This window comes from Enoplosus armatus, chromosome 20 (assembly GCF_043641665.1).
Source record: "Enoplosus armatus isolate fEnoArm2 chromosome 20, fEnoArm2.hap1, whole genome shotgun sequence".
Taxonomy (NCBI): Eukaryota; Metazoa; Chordata; class Actinopteri; order Centrarchiformes; family Enoplosidae; genus Enoplosus; species Enoplosus armatus.
In genome coordinates, this window is record NC_092199.1 from 9,315,888 (window position 1) to 9,339,768 (window position 23,881).

General features: G+C 40.6%; 1 protein-coding gene across 1 annotated transcript; it reads right to left on the reverse strand.

The window, feature by feature from the left end:
- Nucleotides 1-1,608: 1,608 nt before the first annotated feature.
- Nucleotides 1,609-22,529, reverse strand: ccdc186 (coiled-coil domain-containing protein 186). Its single transcript, XM_070927128.1, has 15 exons — nt 21,523-22,529; nt 21,016-21,142; nt 19,582-19,710; nt 18,139-18,351; nt 17,734-17,853; nt 16,671-16,775; nt 15,830-15,928; nt 14,192-14,278; nt 13,961-14,103; nt 12,072-12,327; nt 11,467-11,656; nt 10,093-10,191; nt 9,698-9,926; nt 4,630-4,849; nt 1,609-2,681 (listed from the first exon to the last, which is right to left on the reverse strand). The coding sequence occupies exons 1-15, from the start codon at nt 22,515-22,517 to the stop codon at nt 2,598-2,600; spliced, it is 3,096 nt and encodes a 1,031-aa protein (XP_070783229.1). The 5' UTR covers nt 22,518-22,529; the 3' UTR covers nt 1,609-2,597.
- Between the last annotated feature and the right edge of the window lie 1,352 nt (nt 22,530-23,881).

Here is a 23,881-nt window from a genome sequence, read left to right on the forward strand (position 1 = left end):
TTTCACCTACTCAGCAGCAAGTAGCTCATTTCTTGTGATGCATGAAGACACCCAGATGAATTTATTCTGAAATAATCAACTGGCTTGATAGAAACTGAAACCTAAATGTAGTGTGATAAAAGGCAAAACTGCAACCTCACTGAACCTTTTGGAGTTTAAAAGGTTACCAAGTTTCAATATCAAGGAGAATCAAGATGTAATCTCCAGGTTGGCTGTCTGTACGTTTACACACTGATCCCACTTTGCAAAGAAATCAGTTTGGATGAAATAAAAGAAGTAGAGGTACATCAAACAGCGAGCACCCAACTGCAGAAACAGGGAGGCTTTGAGGACTCCATGACCTCAATCCTGGAAACTTTCATCTCTATTCACGTAGTGGGCCTTTTCAACATTGCCTCAGGGTGTATGGGAAGGGGATCGGCCTGTAACCATTCATGGCCCATAAAAGACGGTTTCTGATTGGGGAAGAAAAAAGAAAAGAGATGGAGGCTTATCTTTTGTGACAGCTTCTGGAATCAGATCAAGTAAAGACCAAGGAAACTTTAGTATTGTTGAATCAAACTAGTTGCCTGCTCTATAGCCTTAATCCCGTGTGTTTGTACTAAACAGCTGTGAATGAGAGACAGGAGCAGTATTGTTTATGGCTGTGAGGTGCCAAGCTTCAGGTGTGTGTGTGTGTGTGTGTGTGTGTGTGTGTGTGTGTGTGTGTGTGTGTGTGTGTGTGTGTGTGTGTGTGTGTGTGTGTGTGTGTGTGTGTGTGTGTGTGTGTGTCTGACACACTCTGGTCTAAATGCAAATCATGTTTAACCCTCTGGATGGAACAAATGTCATGGTCAATCTGCTAAAAGCCTATAAGCCCTGACAGCTGAAGCATGTACACAAGGTGTAAACACAAAAGCTTGAGAGGTTAAAAAGGCACACATGCAGCCGTGCATACACACACACACACAAACAAAATTTGGACACTTAAATATTCAGCACAGTTGCATGTTGCATGTACACAAGCATAAAAACAGACATATAAAACAGAGTACTGGCGCATAAACACATTCAGAACAAAAACAGAAATCAATGAAAGGAACAGAATTGCACTTTGTCCCTGGATATATTTCTGTAGGTTCCATTGGCTTTCCTGAGCTACAGCTACACATCTCCTGTCTTCCCTCCGATTCCTCTAAACTTGATTTACTTCAACGGACTCAGTGACACTACAAAGAGAAAGGAGTGTGATAGGAATACCTTAACATTTGTCTTTTTTTCCCCCCACCAGTTTGTATTGTGCACACGGTGCAAAGAAAGTTGGTAGTATGCTTGTGCTCGCGGTTTGAAATAAGGAAGGATGATGATACTAACAAACCATTTTTAGGGAAGCTGAAACATAAACATCTTTAGATGCACATGTCTGATTAAGATAAGTTGTTGCTGGTACTAATGAAATTCCTGCATCAGGAACATTTAAACCGGTTACAGTGAAGGAAAAGCAAAAGTGTTCAAGGTATTCGTTACTTTAAATTAAGAGCAATGATTCTAAAAGAAAGGTGTCTTGAGTGAAAATGCATAATTGAAAACAAATGGATAACCAGACATACTAAAATAAAGATTCAACTTTGAAATGAAAATAAATTAAAAGAAAATAACATTCAAAATGGCTAAACCAAAGACCAGCTCTACATTTCAACCTTAACATGATATTATATTTGTCATTTTACACAGCTTAACATTAGGATACTTGCACGCTTCATATTCGGCTGCGTTCACACTGTCTGCTTCTTTTACGTCTAGCACCGGTGTCACACAGATGGGTGGGTCTGCTGACGTGAGGCACCTTGCTCCCCCAGCTCAGTCGTGAAGTGCTGTGCAGAGCAAGAGATGATGGAAAAAAAAAATGCGCAGGTGGCACGCAAGGTCCCTGAACAAGCCAGGGCTGATCCGTTTTTTCACTTCTGCTTCTCAAATAGGAGTGCTGTGTAGTCAAGCTGAAGAAGCAGTCTTTCCAAAATACATTTGGCTTATTGGCAGATGGACATCAGGAGGGAAGTAGAGAGAGCATGCTGGGCGATGATCATCTCATCTCAGTTTACTTACTGTACGGTGGAGAGAGCAGTGAGTCGCTGTGAGGAGACAATTCATTTTCTATACGATGAATTAATTGGCAAATTTGTTTTACTATTTCCCAGGTAGAATTTGCTATACATTCATAATTATGGCATCTTTAGTCAATTAATTTACAAGGCAGTCAGAGTTTCAAGCTCCAAGCAACTGGCCCGAACATTTTTTTTTTTTTTTAATCTTGGGAAGGCTCAGGGGAGACGGACATTTAGCCAGAGGAAGATTTGTTGTGGAAACGAAGGTGGTACAATGTGGATGGAATAATGACAGTTCAAGTAAGTTCAGACAGGTCAAAATGGACAGAAAGTTCAAGAGGTCCTCCAAAAAGCAGCCTGAGGTGCTACTGGCACTTACAACATTCAATTTGCTCCTTCATATGTTGGGAGAATGAGTGTGTGTGTATTTCATTTTGCTGTTCCTTCAAAAATGATGGGTTTCCTCGAGTACTTCTTGTTCCTTTATTTCCCCTTTTCTGTGATATGGTTGTGTCACTTCCTCCTTACTCCGTCCTCAGGGTCTCTCTGCTGTTTTATGAGCCTCTCGATCTCGGCCCCCAGCGTCTGCAGATTCTCCTGTTAGAGAGAGGAACGACTTTCAGACTCAAATACAACATCTAAGTGACAGCACACGAGAGGGACTGGTGTGCTGTGGCTGTTTATCAGCAATAATAGAGGAAAAACATAAGTAAAATATGCTCAAGCATTTTTGACTTTCTGACATTTATTTCTGAGTGGAAATATTCTGGGAAGAAAACAAAGCATCTTCACAAAAACAAAAAGTGTAAGAATAATACTCTGATTTAAGATTGCCCCTCTCTTGACTATTGTGTTGGTGTTTTCAGTACAGTGTGGTTGAAAATAGGACACATTGTTTCCCAAGAAACCACTTGCTGCCATCTTATACAGTATGAAAAACATTCATCACAGGCTTGAAAATTGCTAAAGCGCGATTATCCATCAAAGTAATTGTGCAGCCTTAATTTGGTTTTGTCAGAGTGTTTTGTTTTATTGTCATTTTATTGTGCCCATGTTGAGTGTTTTTATATCATTACTTCCTGATTGCTGCCAATCACCTTCCATCCACAGAAAGTTATTCGCCCACTGTATTCGACGTGGATTCGAGATGCGTTTGACACTTTGCAGTACGTAGAAATGGTGAAACAAAAGTCAGTTGTATTGCAGTACATAAAGCATGTGTTGCACACTGACTTTGGAATCAGACAGTGGTAAATGGGTCGTAACTCAATTATTAATTCTTCCTGAGGTTAACACACTAATACATATATACTAAGGACAATGAAATATAAAAAATAAATAAATAAATAAATAAATACTCCAGCTGGGTGGTTAATCATATTTCATTGAGTGGAAATAATCTAGTCGCAACAGGCTGCCAGAAGTTTTCTTATGGGTATAGTGTATCATCTGGCAAAATCACCTCTTAAGACAGGCTGCTGTTGTAAACTGAGACCTGAGACTTGAGAGGTGGAACGGATTCATTCATTTAACACATCACATCACGGTTCAGTTGAAATCCTAATTCAATTAAATTATGAAAAAACCCTCAGGTGCAGCAGCTGGACTAAGCTCACACACACTGAGGATGAATACTGTGAACATACTGGCTTAAATCAACCATTTAAGATCATGAACCAGTAAGGAGGAATAGCACATCTCAGTTACAGTGGGGCACGATTTCCTTACATCAATAATGCAGGTTCTGAATTAGACCAAGATATCCATCATGTCATCTCTCTAAAAACTGAGACACTTGATAGACAACCTGGTGAGCACATTTGTCCCGACAGGACTGACAGCTGACAGATGAAACGAAAAGTCACATATAGACGTGCGATACCTGCTATGGCTGACTTTAAAGGTTTGGGAGATATGACCCAAATGTCAGACAACCTCTCTAGACAAAAAGAAGCAGCTGGCTTGACTTTCCCTGTGCCCTCATTAAACTCCCCTTTTATCCACAGGCATATGATTTGTACAACATTTTCATTCTGTCCCTGTTCTGTTGTTGTTTAAGTAAAGCTGTCAAGACGACATTCATTGGCAATATTAATATTGATTTCACATTTTAACTGTGCTATTTCTGTTGTGCAATCCCTTTTTTTTTTTAAACCTGATGGTTTAATGTTTCATTTTTAAGCCATTTGTGACTTAAATAAACAAAATATTCCCCATTAATTCTCAGACAAGTATTCAAGCAATGGTGTCAAAAATATACAACATAAACAACAAAACACAATGGTTTGCATTAGGATTTGTTGCAGTTAATGTATAAAGATGTGAAATTATTTGTTTTAGACCAGAGAAAGCAAATGGTTGAAAACACAATGTTGAAAGGTAACTTCCATGTTTCAGCAGAAATTAATAACTCATCAGGTCAAAAACACAAATATACAAGCTTAAACAATTAGCATCAATATTACCAACGCATGAAAATCAGTTTTGTTTCTGCATTTGTAGCTCAATACTTATGGAGCATGATGCCTGCTGGGGGAGAACTTACCTTCAGGGTAATGTTCTTCAGCAGTGTGTCCTCCAACACAGCCTGCAGCTTCCTATTGATCTCCAGCGACAGGTCCAAGGTCAGCCCGCTGTCCGCCGGGTGGGAGGTGTAAAGCGAAGCCATGATGCCTCCCCGCCGGCTCAGGTGGGCCTTGTTAATGTCTGACGCCTCTGACGAGAGGGCGCCTGACTCCTCTCTTAGGACATAGCTCTGGATAATTCTGTGGGGAGGAAGAGGAGAAGATGAGTCAAACGGAGCGCTTCAAAAAGGAGGGGGGGGACGAAGTGAATGCACGGCATCGGCTGGAGACTGTTGAGCAAAGAAAATTGAGAAAGTGGGATTTATAGGTGGGAGCACGGAGAGCTCCTACAGAGCAATAAAACCGTTTCCAGCGGCAAAAAGCGGCGGACATTTCTGGAATAGTAATTCCAGTGGGATGGCTTATTGAACTGGTGTGCACAGGATGCATTCAGTCATAGTTAGCAAGATTATTATTGTACCAGTCAGAGGAGGAGAGGTAATGAAAACGGCAGCATTAAAATGGGCTGCCAGGATTCAATTAATCAACTACATGCCTGCGTGTGTGAAAGTGAGATAAATCTTCATGCTCATAATACATTTTCTTCTCAATAACAACATTGTGTGGAGGTTAAACTATGTTTGTGTCAGAGAGAGGGAGAGGAGAGAATTCATTAGCTTAACAGCTCTAAACTTCCTGTTGTCCAATTTTCCCAGCGCAGCCCCAACACCGACAAGCAAGTGAGTTTCTGTTTAGAGGAAAACAGACCCAGAGAATTAATTATTGCCTCCTACATTATTATCTTTTTCTTAATATGAGACCAAAGAGAAGGGGAAAATAATACAAAGCAATATTCAAGCTAAAAGGAGATGGTTAAGGAAACTCATTCATAACATTTTTTTTTTTTGTGCACTGCCATAAGAATTAGGATGCTCAGGCTAGACTCCAGGCAACAAAGATAAAAGAGACATGTAGAGGGTTGGAACTACAAAGCTTTTGCAATTACAACTGTATTCTTAATTTTCTCTCAAGACTTGGAGCGTGGGCAGGTGAAGAGGGTTGTGTACGGTCCCACAGAAAAGGTCAACAACCTCCTGTATATCTCTTGAGACAGGTCAGTAATCAGTATTTCAAACCTGCTCTCAACTCGGCTGTATACCTTAAGCACCAACCTGGAACATCAATGATATTCACCCCCCTACTTGAATTGTTTAGTTTAAAATACAGGTTGTGTCTGATCTCTTTTTTTAAAATAGGTGGGTAACTGCAGGATGAGCAAAGGGACGTTCCTGACCGTAAGAGAGATTCTGCAGTAGTTCTCAAGATAACTGGAATGTAGATTCACTGGAGGTGAATACCTAAATGTTGCAATCTCTACTACCACAATCTCTACTGCTACTGCTACTACTACTACCACCACAACTACTACTACTACTGATCAATATCTAGCTATCAAAAATGAAAAAAGGGATTAAAAAGAAGACCACAAAAGAAAACGAAATGAATGGTTTGTGTACTACATCCTTAAGGATATCCCCTCTCTGTGCTGTGATGGCCTTGATTCTTCATGTGTGGCGAATAGAACAGCTCTATGCAGATACACAATATTACGGTCTATAACAAGTCAATAACTTTTTAGTTAATTACACTGACTTCCAGTGGTCTCTTTAAATGTTAAGCGCCAAGATTTTACATGGGATTGTCATTCATCAGGGACTACTAAGTGACTACAAAAGAGCCCGCTGTTGAAGTATTCCTGTTTGGGAAAGCATTTTATTGTTGCGAGTGAGACCTTGGAAGGGGTGTAAAACATGTCAGTGAATTCTGTTAAAGACATTTCAGAACCATACATTAATAGTGGTGGCCATTACCAATATAAAGCAGCTGAATTGTGTTGCGCACACTACTGGGTATGCAGCAGCCTGGGACACTTGAGTCTCAAACTTACTTAAAATGCAGAGGTATTTATCTGCATTTTACCCTGAATGAAGAAAGAGAATTTGCCAACTGTGCTGGTTGGAGTGTACTCTGAAGAAGGGAAGCTTAAACCAGAGAGAACGCATCAATTTCAAGCACTCAAACTGGATCTCAGTATTGACTCTTACTTGCAAGAAAATCAGTCCAATCTTTCACAATGATTAATGTGTTTTCTGTCTTAGTATTGTAAGTCTTTCACAGACGTCAACCCAATATCTGTGCATTACACAAAGCTAAAACTATGTTGCAGTGTGTGCATTACAAAGTAACAAAGCAAATAAGTCTGTGGTGCAAAAAAATTGAAATGATGCAGTAGCTACGTACATTATGCAAGCACTACAAAGACACCATCATCATAAATCGTCCCCATCCACACACACACACACAAACACCTGGGTTTGCACAGACATAAAATGAGACTTACCTCTGACTAGACTTGCAAGGGTCCATATTTGGACCCCAGTTCCATCACGACAGTGTTTAGTAAAAACAAAAAAAGTGACAGAAATTAAAGATGTGGCCACATGGTGTGCTGAACGGCATGCACAGGTCGGCGGGGAGCAGGGACGTGAGCAACAGGTCGGAAGTAAGCAAGACTATTACTTATTTTTGAATTTGTGAGCGATATGTCCATTTTTTTCCCAGCTGAGAGAGTGTGCGCAAAGAGGGCGGCAAGTCAAGCATGCATGAAACGAATGAATATGTTGTGTTGGACCATACTAGAAAGCTTAGTTCTTAAAGTGACTTAACCTTGTGCCCAAAAAGTGTCAAGACAGAAAGAGAAGATGCAGAGAAAGAAAGATATGCCTGCAGTCTGAAAACGTTTCAATTATCAAAGCCATGTTTTATCTCAATCGTACACAGAACTACACAGACTAAAACCATGAGGCAATTATTATTTTCATGTTGAAGCCTTTTTGTTGCAACATGCTCGATAAATGTAGATGATCAAATCTAAATATATCCTCTGTATTGTTTAGAAAACAGGCTTACATATCAACTAAAGCATCAAGAAACTCCATGATAACCTTGAAAGGATCCATTATAATACATCTTACCACATTCAGCAGATGTGGATCCATAATAGCCTACAACAGAGCTCATATCGCTCTGATTTGCAGTTACCACTGATTACAGGCCTAACAGAGTAAAAGGGACACTCGCCAGATACATAGTCGTCCACATCTCCTGGACAGAAGGCCTCTTCCTGCTTTGTTGTCATCTGGTTTGTATTCGCATCATTTTAATTCAAGTCACACAAATGGACCATTTAGACTTAATGGCCATAAAGTAATAACCAGGTGTGGGTATTGAAGGACAGACATCATTGCCCTTGAAGCATGATGCTGTCGTTTCTGCATGTTTTAGCTCATTTACTGCAAATCACATATACTGTATGAACATTGCAGCCAATGCCCCGTCCAATAGGACGCTTGAACACAGTGCCATAGTTGCCAAATGTTGACCCAGAATCCACATGTTAAATGAAGTAAGCTGCAGATTGCATAATCAGTCTTCTCAACTGCGCAATCTTTAGCTTTCTCCTGCAGTTGGCAATGCACGTAACAGAGTTTTAAGCTCTGTGATTGGATGTTTCTTATTGAAGTGCACCTTGTAACTTTTACTTCCTAAGCCATGGGTACCTGAAATAGCCCCTCCCACTTCGCAACGCTATATTCTCTAGAAAATAGTGGTATGATCATACAACAGATTGGTAAAGAAAATCAAACATTAGCCTATCGACTTTCTTCCACTGTCCACTACACTTCTGCTCCCACATCTCTGTCTCTTCCTCTCATCACCTGCTTCAGGCTTACAGTTAGCTTGTCGGTATTCACCAGGCTGTCCTGGAGGGATAGGGACAGAAAGGCAAAAAGGACAAATTCACCCCAGTGTAACACCCCCCCCCCCCCCCCCCCCCCCCCGTAGAGATTTTACAGAGCTAAATTTAGCCCGGCAACCGTGGGATTCGTCCTCAATTTTAACTCTTAAATGTAGGTTGAGGCTAAGGCATTCCATCCAAGCGCATTGCTGAGAAACGAGAAGTATTATCTGGCAACAAGACCCAATGTGATGCAGAACTTTAATTCGTGTTTGGAGTAATCTATGCTGATCAATGAATAAGATTTTACTCAGTAGAGAAACATTTTTCCATGTCTTAAGTCCCTTTGATTGTTATGTGGAAATCTCATATCCAAAACCCCATTTTATCGGGGCATTGGCCCACAATCCACTTCAAGGCCTAACCTATACATAAAGTGGTGACGTGACTGAGATAGCTCTGACGTCCTTCACATTGTCTCTTTAGTTTAGTTGATGACCATGAATACGGATGGAACATCATTAAGGATCCATACTGATGCATGGACACCCCCCCCCCACATCAGCTCAACTATAAATAGCTCTGAGTGAAGTTTGTCACGAATAAGAAGTGCGGTGCGTGAGTCAGAATTTAAAGATGAGAGAGAGACAGAGATGGAGGTAGGGGTCCATAAACTGTGTGTGTAAGCATACGCTGTCTGTCAAGGTCATCTGAAGTTCCAGTACACCAGGGAGTGAGGTACGGTGCGCCTAAATCTTTGGTTCAAACGTCAGTAGTTGCATTGGTCAGTAGTGATTCAGTTTATCTATCTGAAATACTAAAAACAAATGCTAGTAGCTGTGCTTAAGAAAATATACACTGCAACAAGTTGTGATGTTATCACATGAGGTGTTGCTACTTATCTTTAAGGCTCCATAAGTTTCCACAGGATGTTTCAGGGTACCAGTGTACAGAGTATTTGGTACTTTCTCATTAGTGAGCAACTTTTTATAATTTGCTGACTCCTCTTGTATAGTTAAATGGTTGCTGGTTGTGGTTTGTTCTTTTGTATCTGTTAAACAAGTTGCAGTGCTGAGAGGTTGACAACCTTAAATTATTACAGCACTACTGTTACATTAAAGCTGCTGGAGGGTCTAAAAACACTGTATTAGATGTCTTCTAGCATTTGCATTGGGAGTGCTGTCCATTTCCAAACTTAATCCATCCATCAGTTTTGTTTGAGCTCCCTGTATTTGGTCCAGGCCACTCACTTGGTCTTTTTGCGGATCTCCTCCACCAGTTGCTTGATGTGATCCTCCATGAACTCAATTTTTTCCTGCTTGCGAGCCAGGGCCTTTTGCAGACGGACAATGCGATCCACAAGCACAGCCTTGTCGACCTCTGGGAAGCTGTCCACGACCACCACTGAAGGGCCTGACTGGCTCTCCGGTGACCTCTCTTCAACACCACTGCTTCCACCGTGGCGTGCATTCAAGGAGCCTGTGGAGTGGAGGGGAGGGAGATCAAGATTAACTTAGAAAATGATGTGACTTTGGTCACACTACCTTTTTTTGGAGGGACATTTATGCCACCAGAGGAAAAACTTTATAGGATGAATATTGGAAAAACAAAATTCTTTTATGATATGTATGTGTTAAATACTAACCAAATCCCGAAGTAGTACCTGAGGAACTTGAGCGACTGCCCATACTGCTGGCATCCCGGTCGCAGCCTCCATTCTCAACCTGCTCCAGTCTCTTACGGGCTGTAGAAGAAGAGAAAGTAAAGACTTCCCTTTAAGACATTCCACCTTTACATGTAATAGGCTATGACGAGAAGATATTTGGTATTTTCACATCATAAATAACTTTCAGAAAGCTGAGCAGATGATGTTCACACAAGGCTAGTGTTGAAATGATGACTGGGTTTATGATTTAAAAAATGTACGACAGCCGTGCAAAAATGAACTGCGTATGAAAGCTTACAAACAAATGATTAGAGGAAGAATCCCACAAAAAGGCCCAATAAAAGTCAAAGCTAAGCATCACTGCTTGACTGAACCCACTGACTTTTCCTCTCTGAAGGTGTCTACCTAAATAAATGTGACGCAGGTAGCTTTTGAAGAAGAGTGCGTGCTCAGCAAACCTTCCATGCATAAACAAAAGCTTAAAATGAGTGTACTAAAGTCAGAAAGTGCAACTGCAACACTGATGAATGATCACAGGCTCTCCTAAGAAAAATATCCTCTCTGTTCCACTAAAAGTGAAAAGCTTGTGCATACAAGATAATAGTGCTGCTGAACTTCAAGACGTAAGGTTACTGTGTGCCCAGTGAACCAAGTAGGGGAAGCTGGCTCACTCTATTAAGTATAATCCCAGCATGAGAAGAACATTAGCTCTCTATACACGGCACCTATCTGCACACTCCCATCTCCCTTGTTTCTAATCACCCTCCACTTTCTCCTCTTAATCTGCATGTGTGACCTGATATTAAATCCTGAGTACGGACAGTCTCTCAGTCGAGCCATTCCATATTAAAAAGATAAGACATCACAGTAAAGTGAAACTAGATGATGGACACAGTGGCCACGGCAGGCCTGGAAATAATACAATGTTTTTGATACCTAGCAATTTAAATCAAATCCAATTTACAGTAATTCTGACACATGGTATGCTATTTTCTGTCAAAATATGTGACCGCACGGGACAAAATGTGGCATCAAAAAGAACTGCCTACGAAATAGACCAATACTAAAAGCCAAACAGTTATAAGATGTTTTTTCCTTTAACTGTGATGTTACTCTGAATACTGGATTACATCACTAAGATATTTCATTGCGCATAACAGATCGCAACTGGGCAACAATTAATGTAACATATCTTTTCTATAGGCAGTGCCACCGCCCATAGCCACCTCCTTTCTGAGCCACATGGCTCTCATAAGGTGTAACCCTCCTTATCTGCGAATGAAATACTAACATTAAGTTGGGTACTGTACCATGAAGGAGCTACAGAAATATACTGCAAGGTGGTTTCCTAACCTTGTGTTAGTTGTTTCGTCAGGTCCTTGATGTTGGCCGCTTGTTTCCTTTTCTGTGTCACCAGCTCATCCCTCAGCTCTTCAACTCTGGTTTTTAGTTGGGCCACCTCTGTCTGCAGTGCTGCCCGCTCCTCCTGCAGTCCCTGCACCTCCTGCTGCCTCAGCACCTCTTCCTGTTTCAGCTGTCGTGACTGCAGGATTAGTGGAGACAGAGGGAAAAAAATTGAGGTATTGTGGCGGTGGCTGCTCGTTCCAAAAAGAAAATTCGCAGTCTAGCAACCTGTGAACTGAAGGAAATATAGCACAAAAGATATTTCCTGAATGTCAAGCAAGAAAATATCACTATTCAAGGACACTATGTTCTAGGTCAGCTGTGTCAGAAGGAGAAATCATTCACTCTATAGTTCATTTGTTCCAATGTTTGACTATTGAAAAAGAAAACCTTTAAACTGAGACTGACAAGGGACGCTAGAATCAACACATCTGAATGTGAAGCATTTTAGAAAGGCACTCCTACAAGCGGATTCAGCCACTAAAATCAGGTTAGTTTCAGTCATGTCATGTATCACTTCTATATGTCACTCTCTGCGATCAAAGTTCCCCGACCTTGTCATCTAGCAGCCTGTTGGTCTCCTCCAGCCTCGCTTGGAGCTCTGCGAAGCTGCTGGCGAGCTGATCCAGCTGAGACTGGAGTGCGTTGCTCTCTGACTGGAGCTGGGCGTTCTTGCTGCTCAGCTTCTCAGTGAAGCCCAGTAACTCAGCCTCACGCTCCCTGCTGCCTTGTACATCGCGCTGGAGGTCAGCCATCTGGTTGGCCAGGCTGTCCACTTCCTCGCGAAGAGACGTGATCTCCTGTTTATCACTGCGTGACAAAAAAAGCGATTGCCAAGGTTTTAATAAAGACTCACATTAAAATGGGCATTCATTACGAACTTCCCTTCGTGTGTGTGAAATGCGTACTATTAGGGATACAATTAGAGAGGAGAATTGTATGAAAAAGAGAAAATTATACTTAATAAGATAAAGACATTGGCATAAGCCATTTTGTTGACATAAAGATCCAATACAGAAATACATAATTTATAAAACTACTGACTTGAAGGACAGAAATGCTTGAAACATGAGTACATGTACATGTTCAAATAAGCCAGTTCTTTTGCATAGGCATTCATATGAGCCACTGAAGCTATAGGCAAGCTGAAATGACAGAAACAGTTTGATTCTGACTCACAAAACAACTGGCAAAAATGAGCCATACATAAAGTGTCAGGATGAAGGTCACAATCACAATCTTCACTGGTAGTGAAGTTGTCTATGGACCAAAGAACTGGTGGCATCAAAACTGGTGGCACCATTCGCACCAACAAAAAAAATGTTGGTGCGAATGGTGAAAAAACTCCCTGCTGCTCAAAATGATGGCCAGAAAAAAGAAAAGTAGAGAAGCTCTCGCATGAATCTATTCGGGTTGGCGCCACCTACTTATGGCACGCTGGCACTCACAGAAAGCAGCATTTTAATAAGTGGAAAAGTTTCTCTATCAAGTCCTCTGCACAGGGCCGATGGAGCCACAGAGCCACACACCCCACAGAGGGACCTGAGTCCCTCCATGCCCTGTGTGCTATATCTGTCCCTGGCCTATCTTTAAATTCTTTGACAAGGAAAAAAAAAAAAAGGGACAAGAACTATATTACAACCTGCATAGTTCTGTCAAAACCAATTATGCTTGAATAGTAATACAGGTGCACAAGTGAAGTGGTGAAACTGGCCTTCACGTTCACCTACATCACGCACAGTTGGATTTGTTTAAGCATGTAACACATTTTAAACTACGATGAGAGACTGTCAAGACCTGGATGCTTTCATTTAGTACTTAAATGATGGTAATGATTTTATTTTCTTAGCAAAGTCTAAAGCCCCCCAATGTATCACCATCTGAACTGGAAGATAAGACTTCAGTAGGACAGTCACTGTATCCTACCGTTTTAAAAACAACTCTCTGAGATGTATTTGATTTCAGAGCTGTGGACATCACACTATGCTGACATTTATTACTGATTAAAAAACGCTCAACTAATGTCTCACATGGGCATTTCAAGCAAGTGAAGGCTATGTTCAGTTAATTCAATATTGCAGCACATTGACTTAGAGGGAGAGATTACTAAAGGCAATTATTTGTGCAGTAAATACACGTTGGAAAACTCAGTGTCAGTAAATTTCTTTTACACTCAGTCATCTCCATCTTCCAAAAGAAGCAGTAAATGATGAGGTTGTGATGGGGCAACACCTTAGAACAAAACACAGTATCTGTGACCTCTGTTAATGTGTATTACCCTGCAAATGTATAGACCTTTACTCATTTCCTTTAGATGCTGGACATACAATACTGATCCTATAGTGCGTATAATTGATTTTGCTCCCTCTCACACAGTTAAGTGTGTTAGCTCTTACTCTCAGTGCTGTTCCTGCATGATCAGTGTGAGAGTGTGTGTTGGTACCATTGATGCTGTTCCTGGAGTGCAGTGATCTCTTCCAGCTTTTCTCTCTGGCGGCCGATCTCAGCTTTCTGCCTGTTGATGATCTCCCTGTACTTGCTCAGCTCGTCCTCCCAGCGTGGACGCTCGTCCTCCAGACACTTTAACTGCAGAACAACAACACACACTTATTAAGCTGAAGACATGATATCATGTGCACACACACGTGTCCAAGCACTTATCTGTATGACAAACCTTGGTGCGTAGAGTATTGAGCTCATCCATGCCCTCTTTGTAACTCCTTTTCAGGTCATCCAGCTCTTTGGCCTTCACTCGGTGCACCTGTCAGATGCATTAAGTTCTACATTAGTTATTTATCCACTGCTATGGTTTTTAGTCTGCTCATTTAAGCAATTTCTGTTTCTCAACCTCTGAATCGTGTCTATAAAAGGATAACAAATTCTAAAAAAGCTTACTTCTCTGCCACTTCCAATTGTGATCACTAAGATTTAATACACATTACCAATTCAGCTCAATTATTTACCAATCAACTTAACCATGAGTCACACTTAAAAAACAAAACTAATGAGAAATCTTACAGAAGCATCATTTCATTACAGATGCATTTCCTGGCAATCAAAGTATGGCATTCATTAAAATTATTTTGCTTATGCACTCATTACTCAAGCAAAAGCAAGGCTTAATAATGTTTCATCTCATCTTTTTAACAAAGTCATTAATGGTACCACTGCCAGTCAACTTTTCCAAGAAGCTATTAGTAGCCTGCGGTATCCAAGACAACATGCCAGTAATGGGGATGCCGGTAAATTTACTGTCTATGTCCTCTATTCATCCCATCTCATCCCATCCCATTTTCGTGTTACCACCCACACAGTAATGGAAACTCAACTGTTTTGTTTGCATTATTTATGACTGACCTGCATCATAACTTGAGCATAACACACATACTAAAATAAACACAGGCTTTGACCAATTTATTCATCAGTAGGGTAACGATATCTGTGCAGATTGTTTTTAGGACTTGGATTTTAGCAAAGTATCAGTGAAAGTTTATTGATAACATAAGTTAATCGTATTAATATTTTTATGACCAAATTTCTGACAAAAAAATAGGTAGGATTAAATGAAAAATTTCAGCAAAAATGAATACATCAACATTCAAATTTAAGACCATTTAATTACTTCTAAAGGCCCAATGTTTGTACAATTTAATTCACACATTTTAAGGACTTATGAAGACCCTGGACAAGCAAACCAGATTGTGGAATGATGGCAAGAAATGGGTGATTTCTTCTGGGTTGTTGTTGAGACGCATAGCATCGTATTGATTATTTCTAGGCCATTTATTTTTAAAGTGCGATTCCCCTCAGAATGGGGCAGAGAGAAAAACAGGCCATTGTATTTGGATTGAGTCCATGTCTGCGCCTGTGTCTGCCTGTAGAGCCTATGTGCCAGTTTGTTACTCATTCCTACTTAAGGCAATTACACCTCTCAAATTGATGAAAACAGCTTAAAATAAACATTTTTACTAGAAGGGCTGGCATCAAGGCCATCAATAAAAAGGCTGAATAATGGTCTGGCGGAACAGAACTTTAGTCAGAGCTCTAATTTTGAATTAACAGCAAACCTGCATTACTGTCTATTTTGTATTTCTGGTGGATCATAGTCACATAGATATAAATAGAAACAAAATAATAACATGTGTCTGCAGGCATGCAGTTAGCATAAACTACTAATGTTTATGGTAACGCTGCTTAGCTTCACATTTTGTCCAGGATTTTAGGCACCCGCTCACTAAGCTCATGTATACACATTGATGACTTCTTTTGTGTGTGTGAGAACGTCTTTGTATGTGTGCACAGTGGCTGTCACCTCTAATTGGTCTGTTTGTTCCTGCTTGTGTTTCTCCAGCTCTCCTTTGGTCTCCCTCAGTTTAGCATCCAGCTCGTTGGACTTGAGCTCCTCTGATTCCTGGAGGAGAAACATCACAACGGCTGAAACAACAGTAAGAGGGGCTGACATAAAAAGAAGGCTAGCCTGGAAGAAAGAGATGTATGAAAGCAACTGATAATGGCAATGAGACGCTAAAATATAATTTCCATGTTTGCAACAAAGATATCTGGAGGTAATTCTGATTTGAATTCAATTCACCTCTTACAGTATACTTTCCTTTTTAAATAGGCCAATATATAAAAAAATGTGATGTGTTTTGTTGTTTTTGGGAGCTTCACGTCATGTTGTTTTATTTTGACGTCTTGTTCTGTTACATGCTGGCACTGTTGTCTGTGTATACACTGGTAACACACTGCTGGTGTAAGAATACAGTCAAATGAATCTTTCCCACACAGACAGAAAACCTAGGCAGCTCTTTACTACCATCATAAGGTATGAATGAAAACTGCCGTTCTCCTGAAGCAGAATCAATCATGTTCTTCAAGCGTCTTCTCGTGTTCTACCAATCAGATTTGAGCAATTTAAATCTTTGACCAATTGGTTAGTTCATTCAGGGAGCAGGCTAACTGACTGCAGTCACAGATTTTAAAAAGCACTCAAATTGTGACACTGCCAAAAAACATGCCTCCATCTCCATCTCCGTCATTCCATGCACACAAATCCAGACATGCACTTTTTTTCTCGCACACAGATATTTTACATTTGCTCACATTATTGGTCACAAGCCAACTAATACTACCTTGTGATAAATATCACAGACCTGGTATGTTCGGATCATGTCCTGGCAGTTCTTGCGGATCTGTTCAGTCTCTTCTTTGGCCTGGGCCAATTTGGACGAGGTCTCTCTCAGTTTGTCTTTAGTTTCCTGCACACAAATTAACATAAACATGGTTTTGTAATTATGACACTAAATGAAAATGTAATTTCATTTCAAAGCAAAGCCTGTACTGTACAAAGTCATAACAATGATTTGTAAAACGGTTCCCTGTTTTGTGACTTATTTTTCTGGCAAGTGCATACAGAGAGTGATTTACACACACATCAACCACACAAACCACAACAAAGAGAAACATTAGCGGCTCAGCTCCTATAGCCTTGAGCAACTACAGAGGTTTTTGCTTTTCCCTCTGTTTATAGTTGTGTATTTACTTGGAGGCAGTTAAAAATAAAAGCATTATTTTGTAATAGACATTTTCAAAAATAGCAACAATGTTAATGATGATTTCCTTGCAGGATCATTACTGTACCATTTTCACCCCATTTCATTTCGCCTCTGAATCAAAAAGACACATCTAATCATATTTGGTCTATTCACGCTGCTGCAGACAAAATGACTGAAGGGGATGTCATTTGTATCCTGGAAATAGGCACATCTTTGACAAACAACAGGCATGGCTTGTAGATTAAATTAAGAAAATCAACATTATCCAGACATTTAAGTATGCTCTGTCAAAATGATGGGCAATGTATACACTCTATACTGGAGCTGCAATGCCTTTATGTAGTCCACTGTGTCAGCCATGTAAATTTAGCTATTTGTATTCAGTGCATCATTTGATTATAATTAGACTGCGGCATGTTCAGGTTCATATCCACGTAGCCTCCAAAGCACAAGAATATTATGAACAAAGCATTAAAATATAGTGCTATCTTCCCTTATGTTTGCCTATAAAATATTTCCTCTATCATATATCACATTTGGATTGTGAATTGTTACGTGTTACTACAATTCTGTTGAAAAAGTATACTTAATCTCAACATGACTGCTTGATAGGTAACGGGTTAAACACCAAATAAATACAAAAATAGCAACGTCACATTACCTTGTGTACATCAGCCTCACTCTTTAGTTTGTTCTGGGCCCATTTAACCTTAATGAGATGGGAGTTGATCTCCTCCTTCAACTTTTCCACCTCTCGTGTCAACCTGCCAACCTCGCCTTCCTGAGAACACAGAGAGACTGGTATCAGAGGCAGCAATTTATTCTAAATTCAGTCAATTTACAACATAAAGTACACTGCAAAAAGTTCAAATGGATACATCAAAACAACAATGTCATGTCTTTGTCCCGTACAGAAAATGTTTTACTGTTGTCAGAAGTTAACTTTCAAGCTAAATGCAAATGAAACCTGGGTAAGCAGAGCTGTTATTGAGTCTTTATGTCCTGATATAAACAGTTTTCAAAATAACAATGCTTTAACAAAGCACTTAAAACTGACAGTATTTACCTTAGCATCATACAGCTGCTGCAGCCGGCCTTTCTCCTGAGCCAGCTGGTTTCCTCTGAGGGCCTGGCGGTCCACCTCCTTAGTGGCTTCCCTCAGTCTCTTCTCCAAACTTTCCTTATCCCGCCTCAGGTCCAGGGCCTCTTTCTCCCCCCGCACATATTTCATCACCATGGCCTCCTTCTCTTGGCGTGCCTCGTCACACTTCTTGTTCACCTGAGATGATTGTTTATATCATGAGTTAGCTTCATATAATTCCCCGAAAGAAAGTTGACTTTCAGGAGAGAGGGAGAAAGACGGATAAACTCTAGAAAAGTTGCTGTGTGCGCATTTGTGTGTTTAAGAATGTAACACAATGAAAATAGGCATAGCCCATTTTAGGTGGCACAGAGTTTCTATAAAATGACATGAGCAAATGTTTCAGACCTCAGGGGCAGTCGATAAGAACTGGATCATCATCTTCATACAAGGGAGGACTGATACAAGGGAAGGGTTTAAAAGAGATGACTGAGTGCCACATCTACCTCGCTTTGTTCACTGGACAGTGAAATTAAAAACTGCCAAGTGTGACAAAAGTGTCAGGAGAAAAGTAACCTACATGGTTTCAACCAGGGGTGCAAACTACTGGATGAAAAATGTGCTTTCCTGCACTATTCACTTAACAAGTGATTAAATCTGCAATAACAAGAGTTTGGTGTGCAAAGACCTTGACCGTTCAGCGGCTAGTTTTGTGCAAACGTCTTCAAAGATTTGTGGGATACAGTGTCTGGCACGAACCAATGTATTTTTGGCCAGTTGTCAGTAACCTTTACTTTAGCTATTTCAGCTTTAGCAATAATTTAGATCTAAAGATGAATACAACATTTTTTATGTAAGGTACTACAAGTTACTTACTGGCAGTGATATTGATGCATAGACATAAACTCAGTTAATAGATAGTGATACTACAGATACTGCGGGAGATACTCAGCCTGCAGTTTGTGTGATAGTGATGCAGCAAATGGGATCAATTAACAAATGGTATTATAACACAGTACAAAAAATGTGCAAGTGAACGCAACATCTTTAGTATATTTCAGACAACTGATTCTTTTCTCAGAACTCTTAATTAAACATTGAAAATCCATTTACTTGTATATGTACAATATATCCAAATATAGGATAGTGCTATCATTTTTATTATAGCTATATTTTTTTTTAATCTAAAGGCAAAAACTGAAATTCACTGTATATTAAATCAATACAGAAGTGTAATTTTCTACCATAGTCCAAAAAACTAGAAAAAAAAATTGCCCTATGTTGAGTAAAAACATTGTGAGTTAAGTGACAAACTCAGTCTTTGTTCCACAAAAAGACAGACACGCAAATAAGGGTCAGACTGGGACAAAACTAAGTTGTGTGAGCAGCTTATCAAAGACTCTTCCAGTATCTGAGTCCCAGTTATACCTGTTCTAGTCGGTAGGTCATCTCCTTCTGCATCTGCTGAAGGGCAGCCTTGGCTGCCTGGTCCTGGTGAATTAGTTTATCCCGCGACTCCTTCAGTTCTTTCAGCAGCTCCTCCACCCTGCCTTCCAACTACAGAAAAAGGCAGTATACAGGGTAAGCAACTTGTTGGGCAACATGTAAGTCTGGGCCACACCTTGACTAACCTGCTTCACAGGATGACACCTGATACAAAATGTTGGAGGCTAAATAAATGTAGACAGCACGGGAAGAGGAAGGCAGATTGGCATTGTTCTATTCCTCGAAATCAGATACTTTAACTGGAAAATACGTCTGGCAAGATAATTCAAACATAATTACATATGAAGGAGAAGATCGTACCTGTTTGTCTTAAATATGATCAGTGTCGATCTGACTGTTTCATGGTATGGCATAAAAAGGCCTCCTACACCCTTTTGCTTGCACAATTCTTAAACAAACACTGTTACCTAGAAGGCATGAACCAATTTTGTTCCTTCTATGGCAACGGCAATGGTAGTGTCCAATGAATAGAGAAGATCCAGTGGATAGACAAGTACTTGTGTTTTGGAGTGCTATGTAGATAGTAAGCTTTGTAAATCAAAAGGGTAGGACACAACCACACAAAAAAAGACAGAAGATATTTAAAAAACACACAGAATTCACACAAATGAGTACAGCCTTTGATGCACATGTGGCATGATGAATGCTAGTAATCAGAACTGTGTGTCCTTTTCTTCTCCCTGCCAGGCTACTTTATTTGACTTCCTTAATTACCAGCTATCCAGGGCTAGACTCCACATTTAATTGAATTGGAGTGTCACTGTGATCGGTGCTGCTGCACACCATTTGTCCTCTGGTTTGTCGGCACTAAACGCTCGCCTATTAGAAGAGATATAATTGGTCCTTGAATTTTCTGTATATTAAAAGGATGATTCTTACCTTTTTTCCCAAAATTGAAACTAAATGAATGTCGAGTGTGCAAGTCTATATTTTGGATGAGGACATATTGTATTAGCACACATTTTTGGATGCCAATACTTAACAGATAACATAAAGAATAGCTGATTGAGAGCAATGCTCTGATAACGATTAAGGTTTTTTCCTTTGTCCGAGCTGTAACAGTTCCTAACTCTGAGCTTTATACAGCACAAATGAAAATATTTGCAAAAATGCAGGTGCTACTTGATCACAATTAGCAGAGATCAATGTCCGGCAAAGGAAGTCAGACAAAACACTGCAGAGGAACTTTTCTGTGAAGATGAAAAACATATGGTGAATAGGCTTTCTTTTTTTTGTAAAAACCGATTAAAAATAGCTTGGAGAGTCAAGCATGGCATCACTTGTGTTTGTGCTCGAAAACAGTCAGCGCCAAATGACCATGAACAACGTGACTAGAGCAGAGAGAATGAAGCTAACCTTTTTAATGGTGGCCATGTGCTGCTTTTCTGTCTCTGCCCTCTTTTTCAGCTCTTCCCTCATGTTGTCCTTCTCTGAACAAATACCCAGGATCAGCTCCTGATGCCTCTTGTTCTCCTCAAGCAGGCTATACACACAGATACACACAGATACGCACACACACACGCACACAATACCAATTCAGGTCAAGTCCACACAAAGTACTGAAGAATTTAGACTTTTGTTATTAAGGCCAGAGCAGGACAGGGAAAATATGGGGGTTATTCTGTGTCATTTAGACAAAAAGTACAGTTTCATTATTGCAAAAAACGCTGCTTGGGCTTTAAAACAATTATTCTTTAGTGCTTAATAAAGACAGAAAAAGAAAAACAATAGCAATTAGGAGGTAGGTTAACCTCTTGCTGAACTGACCATTACAATGGAAGCTAAGTACTGTACAAATAGCAGTTTAAAATGATGTGATGACACCACAGTGCATCAACTGTAACTGATGAAATAACAGTTTACCTCTGAATAGCTTTCTCCTGCTGTGCATACTTGTATTGCACACACTTCTCAAAGACCACCATGCAGTCCTCTTGGTCTGCAGGGAGTCCATTGACAGGTGGGCTCCCTTTCCTCTCACCTCCACTTTCACCCTCGGGCAGCTGACAAGCCAACAGCTCTGACTCTAGCTCATCTAGCAGTGACTCCTGTGACAGCGAGCGCTGGATCTGGGAAATAAGCTTTCGGCTGCAATCAGTGTCATATGGACTTGACAAGGAATGTGAGGGGGCTGAGATGTTGGCACTGGTTTGTGGGCTGGAAGCAAGTGAGGAGCAGACAGTGTCTGAGCTGGGGGTAGAAGGGCCATTAAAGATGCCAGATGTGGTTGTCGAGTCGCTGGGGGAGCTTTTGGAAGCGCTTTGAACGGTAGAGGATGATGGACTCGCCGCTGAACCACTATCATCAGCAGGCGATGGCTCTGTGGAACAATTTGTAACTAAGACTGACGGCTGCTCATCGCTGTTTGGAGAGGTGGCATGAGAATGCTTCACTTCATCAAAAGTCAATAAGGTTTCTATCGTCCCTTCAAGAACAGAAGGAGAGCTTTCCACCACATCATCCGAAGTAATGACTCGGGCTACCAAAGCTCCACCAGCCTCATTTGAAACCAGCCTCCCACCTTCTACGGAAACTGTGCTGCCATCACAGCTGGTATCTGCATCCAACTCACTCCCCTCTACATGTTCCTGAATGCATGTTTGAGCTTCCGACTTTGTCTTTGTGTCCGTCTTAACATCTGTCGTAGTCTTGATTAATTCACTGTCACGCTGAGCTTCATCTTTTGCCTGACCGCACTTTTCTGCCTCATCTGCACTGCTGTGAGAGATTTCTTCCTCCTCTTTTATGTTAGATGTTCTGTCGTGAAGCTGATTCACTGGGTGCGATCCTTCCGACACAGATTGAACCTCGGATCCTTCCATCATGTGTGTATCTGAAGCAGGACCAGGCTGTTCCATGGCCCCTCTCTAGTTCAAATCTGGATGAGACAAAGGGAGAAGCAGACACAGAGGAGAGAAAGGGAGGCTGAGTGGGAGCAAAGACCAATAAACTGTTTGGGTTTACATACATCGTGTGACAACGGACAAATTCCTGCATGTCACCAATACAGCAACTTTGAGATTTTTGCATGTTGTTTCTTCCTGGTTATGAGGTACAATCTTATCCTTGTGTTGAGCCCGGAAAAACCCTGACAATCCCAACAATAAGCTTCACATTTCCTCATGTTAGGTAAATTTATCTGTTACCAAAAGGAACACATAACTCGAAGATATGCCCAACAGACATACACTTAGAGGTGTGGTCTTGTCATCACCTGTAACATAGTTTCACTTGCAGGCATGTGTTGCAGAACGTCATTCAACTAAGATAGGTATTCAAGATCATTGCACAGCATCACTGCATTTATTATCAAAATGTCCATTCAGAGGTCATGGTAAACACACTTGGGAGGATCTGACACATGTCAGTCCAAAAGGCAAAGAACTGTAAAATGGTTGACTTCAGTTTTTAAGTGTATAACTTTTCTAACTATTTAATATAAAGCAAGATGAAAAACCATAAAGCATCTCCTAAGGGCTGGTACGTGACAGGACACATGGTTCCATTCTCATATTTACTTTTAAGAACAAGAAATTCAACCTTTATGGATTAGCTTGATAACACTTTTCTTGTTCACTTAATCTTTGGGAAATGAAGTAAATTAACCAGCAACTAGGCCTCTGCTCACTTAAACCAAGGGAAAAACTAATAAACAAAGTAGTCCTGTCTCACTTTGGAACATTCAGCATTTACACATTATTCCCTTGGACTGAAAATGGCTTTGTCAGCGTCTACTTTGTTATTAATCACTGAGAATTGCTGGAGGCCATGTAAACTTTAACACAGCAGGCTGAGTTATAGTCTTTGAGAAGTGATATGTAACTGGCAGAGGCCCCTTCCTCTGTTACACCAGGTTTCCTGATCCAAAATCCCCTCTACACGATTCGTCATACCTCTTTCAATACCATCTTCTCTGTACTCACTACAGTTGTCCCCCTCTGCCCTATTAGACAAATGGGGGACCAACACTATAATTCTTACAATAAAACCCGGAAGCCTTATGCTTCATCCTATTGTGACAGATGGAACATAGCAACATACAGCAACACAATCAAGCTTCTCATGTTAAGCAATGAAACCACAACAGCCAAAACACATGCAATGCTGTTGATGCTCTTGTGACAGGTGTCATGCCATAACACTGTCAAAAGTAGTAATGTCGTAATGTCGGCCTGAAACACACCCTTAAGGTGTCCATGCATCGGGTAGGTTACTGTGTAGT

Coding starts and splice junctions, on each gene's coding strand:
- ccdc186 (XM_070927128.1), bottom strand. CDS start 22,517: ATGGAACAGCCTGGTCCTGCTTCAGATACACACATGATGGAAGGATCC. Junction 21,143..21,522: donor CAGGAGAAAGCTATTCAGAG/GTAAACTGTTAT, acceptor CTGTGTGTATAG/CCTGCTTGAGGAGAACAAGA. Junction 18,352..19,581: donor TGACCTACCGACTAGAACAG/GTATAACTGGGA, acceptor CAATCATCTCAG/GTGAACAAGAAGTGTGACGA.